At 49.5% G+C, this 11,140-nt stretch overlaps 1 protein-coding gene across 1 annotated transcript in view; it reads right to left on the bottom strand.

Annotated features, from left to right (window-relative positions):
* Positions 1-11,140, bottom strand: part of GALNT18 (polypeptide N-acetylgalactosaminyltransferase 18) — a 219,022-nt gene that overhangs the window by 73,729 nt on the left and 134,153 nt on the right. Inside the window, exon 2 of the mRNA XM_044269679.1 lies at positions 6,143-6,335. Coding sequence (XP_044125614.1) covers positions 6,143-6,335 — 193 coding nt within the window. The remainder of the gene's footprint in view (positions 1-6,142; positions 6,336-11,140) is intronic.

The following is an 11,140-nucleotide window of genomic DNA, read 5'->3' on the forward strand; positions in this document are numbered from 1 at the left end:
GGCCGCGCAAAAGTGTTAGTAACCATGACGATGAACACCGCGGATCCATCATGATTAACACAATCATGTTTGGGTTCAAGGAACAGAGAATGTGACCGCAAAATCACGGAGAGCGACAAAACACCCAAACTATCTACAGAGTACTGCTGGCTGATGTATCTAAGCCTATCCGGTGCGATACTGACTGCTGGCTGATGTATCTAAGCCTATCCGGTGCGATACTGTCCTCAGAGCTGATGTATCTAAGCCTATCCGGTGTGATACTGACTGCTGAGCTGTGTATCTAATCCTATCCTGTGTGATACTGCTGCTGGCTGTGTATCTAATCCTATCCTGTGTGATACTGTCTGCTGAGCTGTGTATCTAATCCTATCCTGTGTGATACTGACTGCTGAGCTGTGTATCTAATCCTATCCTGTGTGATACTGCCTGCTGAGCTGTGTATCTAATCCTATCCTGTGTGATACTGTCTGCTGAGCTGTGTATCTAATCCTATCCTGTGTGATACTGTCTGCTGAGCTGTGTATCTAATCCTATCCTGTGTGATACTGACTGCTGAGCTGTGTATCTAATCCTATCCTGTGTGATACTGACTGCTGAGCTGTGTATCTAATCCTCTCCTGTGTGATACTGTCTGCTGAGCTGTGTATCTATCCTATCCTGTGTGATACTGTCTGCTGAGCTGTGTATCTAAAGCCTATCCTGTGCGTACTGATCTGCTGGCTGATGTATCTAATCCTATCCTGGTGCGATTACTGACTGCTGAGCTGTGTATCTAATCCTAATCCTGTGTGATACTGTCTGCTGAGCTGTGTATCTACTCCTATCCTGTGTGATACTGTCTGCTGAGCTGTGTATCTAATCCTAGCCTGTGTGATACTGCTCTGCTGAGCTGTGTATCTAATCCTATCCTGTGTGATACTGTCCTGCTGAGCTGTGTATCTAATCCTATCCTGTGTGATACTGTCTGCTGAGCTGTGTATCTAATCCTATCCTGTGTGATACTGTCTGCTGAGCTGTGTATCTAATCCTATCCTGTGTGATACTGTCTGCTGAGCTGTGTATCTAATCCTATCCTGTGTGATACTGTCTGCTGAGCTGTGTATCTAATCCTATCCTGTGTGATACTGTCTGCTGAGCTGTGTATCTAATCTCCTGTGTGATACTGCTGGCTGTGTATCTAATCCTATCCTGTGGTGATACGTCTGCTGAGCTGTGTATCTAATCCTATCCTGTGTGATACTGCTGCTGAGCTGTGTATCTAATCCTATCCTGTGTGATACTGTCCTGCTGAGCTGTGTATCTAATCCTATCCTGTGTGATACTGCCTGCTGAGCTGTGTATCTAATCCTATCCTGTGTGATACTGCTGCTGAGCTGTGTATCTAATCCTATCCGTGTGATACTGACTGCTGAGCTGTGTATCTAATCCTATCCTGTGTGATACTGTCTGCTGAGCTGTGTATCTAATCCTATCCTGTGGTGATACTGTACTGCTGAGCTGTGTATCTAATCCTATCCTGTGTGATACTGCCTGCTGAGCTGTGTATCTAATCCTATCCTGTGTGATACTGACTGCTGAGCTGTGTATCTAATCCTATCCTGTGTGTACTGTCTGCTGAGCTGTGTATCTAATCCTATCCTGTGTGATACTGACTGCTGAGCTGTGTATCTAATCCTATCCTGTGTGATACTGTCTGCTGAGCTGTGTATCTAATCCTATCCTGTGTGATACTGATCTGCTGAGCTGTGTATCTAATCCTATCCTGTGTGATACTGTCTGCTGAGCTGTGTATCTAATCCTATCCTGTGTGATACTGTCCTGCTGAGCTGTGTATCTAATCCTATCCTGTGTGATACTGTCTGCTGAGCTGTGTATCTAATCCTATCCTGTGTGATACTTGCTGCTGAGCTGTGTATCTAATCCTATCCTGTGTGATACTGATCTGCTGAGCCTGTGTATCTAATCCTATCCTGGTGATAATGTCTGCTGAGCTGTGTATCTCATCCTATCCTGTGTGATACTGTCTGCTGAGCTGTGTATCTAATCTATCCTGTGTGATACTGGCTGCTGAGCTGTGTATCTACTCCTGGTGATACTGTCTGCTGAGCTGTGTATCTAATCCTGTCCTGTGTGATACTGTCTGCTGAGCGTGTATCTAATCCTATATGTGTATACTGTCTGCTGAGCTTTGTTATCTAATCCTGTCCTGTGTGATACTGTCTGCTGAGCTGTGTATCTAATCCCATCCTGTGTGATACAGTCTGCTGAGCTGTGTATCTAATCCTGTCCTGTGTGATACTGTCTGCTGAGCTGTGTATCTAATCCCATCCTGTGTGATACTGTCTGCTGAGCTGTGTATCTAATCCCATCCTGTGTGATACTGTCTGCTGAGCTGTGTATCTAATCCCATCCTGTGTGATACTGTCTGCTGAGCTGTGTATCTAATCCCATCCTGTGTGATACTGTCTGCTGAGCTGTGTATCTAATCCTGTCCTGTGTGATACTGTCTGCTGAGCTGATGTATCTAAGAGCATCAGGTGTGATACGCAGTGGCGTAGCGTGGGTTCCCAGCACCCGGGGCAAGCCAAGTATTGCACCCCCACCCCCTGTAGTAGATGTCACTTGCAGTCCTATGTAACAGCACAGATAACACAGTGATAGCTCTCTGAGTACAGATACTGTAGTAGATGTCACCTGCAGTCCTATGTAACATCACAGATAACACGGTGATAACTGAGTACAGATACTGTAGTAGATGTCACCTGCAGTCCTATGTAACATCACAGATAACACGGTGATATCTCTCCGAGTACAGATAATGTAGGAGATGTCACCTGCAGTCCTATGTAACATCACAGATAACAGTGATAACTCTCTGAATACAGATAATGTAGTAAATGTCACCTGCAGTCCTATGTAACACCACAGATAACACAGTGATAACTGAGTACAGATAATGTAGGAGATGTCACCTGCAGTCCTATGTAACACCACAGATAACACAGTGATAGCTATCTGAGTACAGATAATGTAGGAGATGTCACCTGCAGTCCTATGTAACACCACAGATAACACAGTGATAACTCTCTGAGTACAGATAATGTAGTAGATGTCACCTGCAGTCCTATGTAACACCACAGATAACACAGTGATAACTCTCTGAGTACAGATAATGTAGGAGATGTCACCTGCAGTCCTATGTAACACCACAGATAACACAGTGATAGCTATCTGAGTACAGATAATGTAGGAGATGTCACCTGCAGTCCTATGTAACACCACAGATAACACAGTGATAACTCTCTGAGTACAGATAATGTAGTAAATGTCACCTGCAGTCCTATGTAACACCACAGATAACAGTGATAGCTATCTGAGTACAGATAATGTAGGAGATGTCACCTGCAGTCCTATGTAACACCACAGATAACACAGTGATAACTCTCTGTGTACAGATAATGTAGATGTCACCTGCAGTCCTATGTAACACCACAGATAACACAGTGATATCTCTCAGAGTACAGATAATGTAGATGTCACCTGCAGTCCTATGTAACACCACAGATAACACAGTGATATCTCTCAGAGTACAGATAATGTAGATGTCACCTGCAGTCCTATGTAACACCACAGATAATGTAGGAGATGGGTGTGAGGCCCCAAAATTCAGAACATGCTAATTTTTCAGCCATTTCTCGTCTCTGCAGTTTGACAAAAATAAATGAATCTTAGTTTACTACTTTTCCATCATCCTCCCATCTTCTGGACATATCACCCTACCACCCCCAATACTACACTGCAGAAACAGATAAGCCCCCCGATAATAGCAGCGCCAGCAGACGGCGCCCCTGACACCAACAGTGTAAATATAGATCCCCAAAAAATAACTGGGCTAAGCTGATCCTGTGCCAGGGCCCCACAGTAATAGGAATAAGTCTCTGCTAGAGCAGACATGGCAGTGATAGTGCCCCCAACATGTCCCCACTGTGCCCCAGAAGTAATAATGCTCCCATAGTGCCCAAACTAGTAATCATGTTCCCCATAGACCCCCAGTAGTAATAATTCTCCTTGTAATGTGAAAGTGCAAAAAATCCCCCCTTGTAATGCCCCCAGCTGAGCTAATGTCCCCATAATGTGCCCGTACAAAACACCCCCATGGTGCTCTCCCCCCTTCCTCCTAATGCCCCCCATAATGAACCAGTATAAAATGCCCCATACCCAATATTGTGCCAGTAAGATGTGCCCCCCAATCACTTGCCAGTAACACATGCCCCCAATAGACGGACCCCAATCATGTGCCAGTATTAACCATATAAAACATAAAAACTTCTACTTACCTCCTGGACCTTGGCAGCGATGCAGCCTCTACCGGCCTGTGCCCCGCGCTGTACGGCTCAGGCGGCGTGATGACATCATCGCGCCGCCTGCGCTGGCCTAGTGCCTGCAGCCTATCAGAGGAAGGGACACGCCCTTCTCCCTCCCCCGCAGCAGCACCTCCGTCTGTATCTCTGTCCTGAGGACGGCGATACAGATGATTAGAGGATTTCCCTGTGCACTGCCACCGGCCCCCCTTGTCACCAGGGCCGCGCCACCTGGGGACATCGCCTCACTTTGCCTAATTGGCGGTGCGGCCCTGCTGTCGCCCCCTAAAATTTAGTGACCGGGGCAACACCCCCCCCCACGCTACGCCACTGATGATACGGTCCACTGAGCTGATGTAGGCCTGTCATGTGTGATACTGTCTGCTGAGCTGTGTATCTAATCCTATCCTGTGTGATACAGTCTGCTGAGCTGTGTATCTAATCCTATCCTGTGTGATACTGTCTGCTGAGCTGTGTATCTAATCCTATCCTGTGTGATACTGTCTGCTGAGCTGTGTATCTAATCCTATCCTGTGTGATACAGTCTGCTGAGCTGTGTATCTAATCCTATCCTGTGTGATACTGTCTGCTGAGCTGTGTATCTAATCCTATCCTGTGTGATACAGTCTGCTGAGCTGTGTATCTAATCCTATCCTGTGTGATACTGTCTGCTGAGCTGTGTATCTAATCCTGTCTTGTGTGATACTGCCTGCTGAGCTGTGTATCTAATCCTATCCTGTGTGATACTGTCTGCTGATCTGTGTATCTAATCCTATCCTGTGTGATACTGCCTGCTGAGCCGTGTATCTAATCCTATCCTGTGTGATACTGTCTGCTGAGCCGTGTATCTAATCCTATCCTGTGTGATACTGTCTGCTGAGCCGTGTATCTAATCCTATCCTGTGTGATACTGTCTGCTGAGCCGTGTATCTAATCCTATCCTGTGTGATACTGTCTGCTGAGCTGTGTATCTAATCCTATCCTGTGTGATACTGACTGCTGAGCTGTGTATCTAATCCTGTCCTGTGTGATACTGTCTGCTGAGCTGTGTATCTAATCCTATCCTGTGTGATACTGTCTGCTGAGCTGTGTATCTAATCCTATCCTGTGTGATACTGACTGCTGAGCTGTGTATCTAATCCTGTCCTGTGTGATATGGCCTGCTGAGCTGTGTATCTAATCCTGTCCTGTGTGATACTGTCTGCTGAGCTGTGTATCTAATCCTATCCTGTGTGATACTGTCTGCTGAGCTGTGTATCTAATCCTATCCTGTGTGATACTGTCTGCTGAGCTGTGTATCTAATCCTATCCTGTGTGATACTGACTGCTGAGCTGTGTATCTAATCCTGTCCTGTGTGATACTGTCTGCTGTGTATCTAATCCTATCCTGTGTGATACTGTCTGCTGAGCTGTGTATCTAATCCTGTCCTGTGTGATACGGCCTGCTGAGCCATGTATCTAATCCTGTACTGTGTGATACGGCCTGCTGAGCTGTGTATCTAATCCTATCCTGTGTGATACAGTCTGCTGAGCTGTGTATCTAATCCTATCCTGTGTGATACTGTCTGCTGAGCTGTGTATCTAATCCTATCCTGTGTGATACTGTCTGCTGAGCTGCGTATCTAATCCTGCCCTGTGTGATACTGCCTGTTGAGCGGTGTATCTAATCCTATCCTGCGTGATACTGTCTGTTGAGCTGTGTATCTAATCCTATCCTGTGTGATACCGCCTGCTGAGATACAGGGGCTCCCTGGGCGGTCTGGTAGGTGGCCACTCACCCGGCAGGCCTCAGGTCAGGCAGGGGTCTGTCCATGGGCAGCCGGTCGCTCAGGTAAGCGTTGTAACCATAATACTGGAACTGCTTCAGGGCGATCCTCCGCTGCTCGGGGCTCAGGTCCTGACCCCAATGTGCGAAGAGGGAGGAGTCTGTGAAGGGCTCCGCCGCGGTCTCCTCGGCTTTCTGCGGGGTCTCTGCAATGAAAAACAGAATTTAGTTTATATTGTATGTGGCAGACCTTTCTGTCTCTGGATTACTATATAAAACCTGATTCGTCTGTTTGTTCCGCAGTTGCTGGTTGTTCGCCAAGATCAGAGCTATTAAGGGATGGATAATTTATGGGGATATGTGGGGCTTTGGGTTGATTTCTGTGTTTTGGGAAAAATGTGTGTTTTCTGCCTGTAAGTGATTAAGTTAGCCCATTGTGTTTGTTAATTGTGTCACAGGCAGAGCCCATTGTGTTTGGTAATTGTATCACAGGCAGAGCCCATTGTGTTTGTTAATTGTGTCACAGGCAGAGCCCATTGTGTTTGGTAATTGTATCACAGGCAGAGCCCATTGTGTTTATTAATGGTGTCACAGGCAGAGCCCATTGTGTTTGGTAATTGTATCACAGGCAGAGCCCATTGTGTTTGTTAATTGTATCACAGGCAGAGCCCATTGTGTTTGTTAATTGTATCACAGGCAGAGGGGGTTGTGTACAATTGCTGGGAGTGTTTCCACACTGTAAATGCCTGTGATTGGCTAGTGTATAAACTGTCTCCACGAGGTCCCCAGGGGAGTGTCCTTTGCTGGAAGACCTGCATAAAAGGCTGACCTGTAGCCCCATTAAAGCGTTCCTGTTTTACCCTCAGCATCGAGCCTCGTCTCCTGTGTGGGGGGAGGCTGCGTCTACACTGGGGAATGCTATACGCTGTATACTCCCCGGCTATGTTCCCTGAGCTCTTAAGAGCTGCTCCTGCATCGCTCTCTGAAGGAAGAGAGGTTCACCCACTGGAGCCTTGTCGTAGGTCCAGGGTGGTAGGAGATGGTGAGACCCCAACCAAGCTGCGGCGGTTCGTGGGGTCGGCAGTGATTACGGTGTCGAGGAGGTACCCAGTCGGGGTGCCAGGGATTTAGACGATTTCCTGCATAACTGCGCAGGAGAAGAGGAAGGCGCCATATACCGCATCGATGTACACAGCACATATTTATTCACAACCTGCACCCAAGAGCTCACAATAAGTCTCATCACACCCAATGTATCACTCCCATCATCCCCGATTCCATCCCTCTCAAGCCCTTACTGTACATCTGACATGGTCAAGAACCAGGAAGAACAGGATGAACATCATTTAAGGGTTCCGTTTGCTGCATCTATAGGGCCCCCGGATAGCTCGGTAGTAAACAGAGGATTCCCAGGTCTCTGGAAACTGGAAAACTACAACTCCCAGCATGACATAACCCAAAGCACCAAAGCAGGTAGAGCTCCATGACCTACGCCCTGTGACCTGCAGGGACCCCTTAATGAATATTTGATACAATCCACCTTGACTGAACCGACTCTTAAAGGTACGGGGCCCTCAATATAATGAATCCTGGATAACGGGAGGCAGAGCCGGCGCGTGGGCTGCACGATAGGAATCCTTTAATTATGCATCAGCTTGAAATGCGCTTTGTGCTGATTCCTCAAGAATCTGGACTCGAACTTTCAGAAAAGAACTTTTATGTGAAGTGCTTCCAGAAGATCACATGCTGCACGCCCCGCGCCCGGGAAGTTACCGCATCAATTATTAACCAGACTGGAAGAGACTCATGATCATCATTTTACAGGGTAAATCTATGCATCACGGTGAAGACATTAAACCCCTAATGACCAAAAACGATAACAAACCTGAACATATAGAAAACCTGGACCGTGGGGCGATCAGGACACGAAGAGGCACAAAAAGGGGTGACCCACTGAAGGGCAGACCAATCGTGTCTGGGGCACTCTGTCCTTCATATCTTAGAGACACCACGGATCTTCTCGTGCTGTGGAGGGGTCGATGCTGAAGCCCCTACAGCAGTATACCACATTAATGGGGTCTCTAAGCGGTACAAAAGGGTCTTGAAACTAGGGGAACACAGTTTCGGCCACATAATGAATTTGTCCTCACATTATTACGTTTCATCGTGCTACATTATTTCCTGTTTGAATTGAAATTCTACCACCTGCTGAGGGGCACAGCTGAGGGGCACAGCTGAGGGGCATCCCTGTGCTCCGACCTAGATGGCTCCTGGGCTGGAGGGAGGATAGCATTGTGTTTAGAGAAGAGGACGACCACTCACATCCTCTTTTAGGGGAGATATATCGATGGGATAGTCCAGTGGATACCTTCAAGGCCTTCGTTGAGTCATTGATCGCAAACCCTATAGGCCTTCGCTTCACATGGGAGGCGAGGACAGATGAGACTGCATTCTTGGATCTCAAAATATCAAAGAAAAGGAATAGGTTACAGACAACCCCCGGGGGAGCCCACAGACGCGCCCCCCCGGGGGAGCCCACAGACGCGCACCCCCCCCCCCCCCGGGGGAGCCCACAGACGCGCATCCACCCCCCCCCCGGGGAGCCCACAGACGCGCTCCCCCCCCCCCCGGGGAGCCCACAGACGCGCACCCCCCCCCCCCCCGGGGAGCCCACAGACGCGCACCCCCCCCCCCCGGGGGAGCCCACAGACGCACCCCCCCCGGGGGAGCACACAGACGCACCTCCCCGGGGGAGCCCACAGACGCGCACCCCCCCCGGGGGAGCCCACAGACACATATTTCCCGTATGACAGAAATGATGGGTTAACACATTGGTCAGGTATTTGTGTCTATATAACAGCACGCTGCGCTCCAGGAGGCTGCATTGTATATGTGCCTGGATGGCTGACGCAACGCATGTGCGCTCCACAGCGGCGGGTTTCTAACCGGCGCTGTGGGCTGCACGCAGAACCCAAGCTGCCAGTTGGGCCTTACTGGTCTCGTGCAGATGTGGAGACTGCAGCAGCCCAGACACTGGACCAGCAGGGGCTGATTCTGCAGCCTGTATGGTATGAATTTGCTGTAGCTTTGGGGCGTGCAGAGTGCAGGCTGCCAGGGGGGCCTTACTGGTCTAGTGACTGATGCAAACACTACATCTCCCCCAGTGCAGCAGAGCAGCTCAGTACAGATACTGAACAAGTAGGGGTCCGCACTGCAGCCTAAGAGAATGGAAAGCATAATTGTGAATGCAGCTTTGGATGTGACCGGAGTAAAGAAATATGGCGTAACTGATGATCAGTAGAAGATAACGCAGAGGGAAGGAGCGGCGACATCTCCGGTCTCATTCCCATCCTGTATCAGGTCGCTGAGACCGCAGCCTCAGGAAACACTTAAAGGGGCGGTGGGTTATTAAAGGGAAGTCCTAAATTGCACCCATATCCGACCATTACACAGCTGAGTGCCTCCTGCTTATTACCCCCGCACACTAACTGCACCTTCAAAACGCACCGCCAGCAATTACGGAGCAGCGGCGAGCATCTAGAAGCGATTACCCCTTTTACTGAAATTGCATATTTGCATTATAAGCTGAACTGCGATCAATTCCCTAATGTGATTAGAGCCGGAGCGAGGGAAGATTAGCCGCGTAATAGTCGGGGAGGAAGAGAGCAAAAACGGGAAAACACGCCGACTCCTGGACGAGGGGCTGACAGAGGACAGGACAGCGGCAATTCACAGGGGCCACAAATCTGGGGAGGGGGGGGGGGGGCAAGATACAAGAAAACTGCTGAGATCACAGAGCCTCCCGGCTGGGCTTAACCCATTGTGTACAGTGCTGAGCAGCTCGCTGTGGGCGGGGCTCTGCACTGATTGACAGCTCATCCTGCTGCAGATGACAGCACACAGACCCCTAATGAACATGCATGTGGTGTGTGTAGCGAGTGCACAGCGCGGGCGGGAGTGGCGCATGTGCACAGCGCGGGCGGGAGTGGCGCATGTGCACAGCGCGGGCGGGAGTGGCGCATGTGCACAGCGCGGGCGGGAGTGGCACATTGTGTGTGGCATTGCGGCTGAGCTCCATTGAAGTGACTGGCACTGAGCTGCAGTACTGCACACAACCTGCGGAGGCGCTGTATTTGGGGGAGCCTCAGTGTTCAGATACAGAGCTCCAAATCCTCGGCATGTCAGACAGCTCAATGATCTAACTGTGCCTCCAGCAGCCACCACTAGAGGGAGCTCCCAGCAAACGCTGTTACCATAGAATGTGCTGTGAACACTATGCAGGGAGCGCCCTCTAGTGGTGGCTGCAGCTAGCCGGAATTCTATAAGGCAACCACATCCGTGCCAAGGATTCGGAGCAGAAGGTGAAGAGGTGTTGGACATTCAGGAACCCTGGGGGGAGGGGAGGCGTCACCAGCAACGCAACGGCTCCCAAAAGGCGCAATAAATCGTATTAAGGACACAGTCCACACTCTAGTCCTGCTCTGCTCACACCAGACGGGACCCCATTTACAGTAATGGGGTCACCGCGTCTCCAGCCCGAACCTCATTCTACATTGTAAATGAAGGTAAAGCAGAGGGAGAACCTCCCGATCCGCAGCGGGGGAGGGGTAGCGACATTCTCTGCCTAAATCAAGCACACAGCAATATAAACCGCGTAATTTCCCCACAGTCCTCGGCGTGCGCTGCTGCGCGGTGCCCGGCCAAGAAAAACCGAAGAAATACAAATTGTACAAGAGGCGATGGATGTCGATATCGCGCTCCGTCAGCTCTTCATTAGCAGAGCGCTCAGGGTCGCCGGCTTTACAACAATTCTGACAAAAGTAAAACCGCGGTCGGCGAGAGTCCATGTCTGGGAATGTCAGGAGCAATCTGTACCTATAGAGCGGGGGGACACAGAGCGCCCATGTCTACCGCACAGTGGTCAGCGCCACACCGCCATATAATCACTGGGAATAGACAAAACCAACACATAAAAGACGTACATAGGTGTAGGGAACTCCCAAAATAACCG

The sequence above is a fragment of the Bufo gargarizans genome, chromosome 10 (assembly GCF_014858855.1).
Source record: "Bufo gargarizans isolate SCDJY-AF-19 chromosome 10, ASM1485885v1, whole genome shotgun sequence".
In the NCBI taxonomy this organism is placed as follows: Eukaryota; Metazoa; Chordata; class Amphibia; order Anura; family Bufonidae; genus Bufo; species Bufo gargarizans.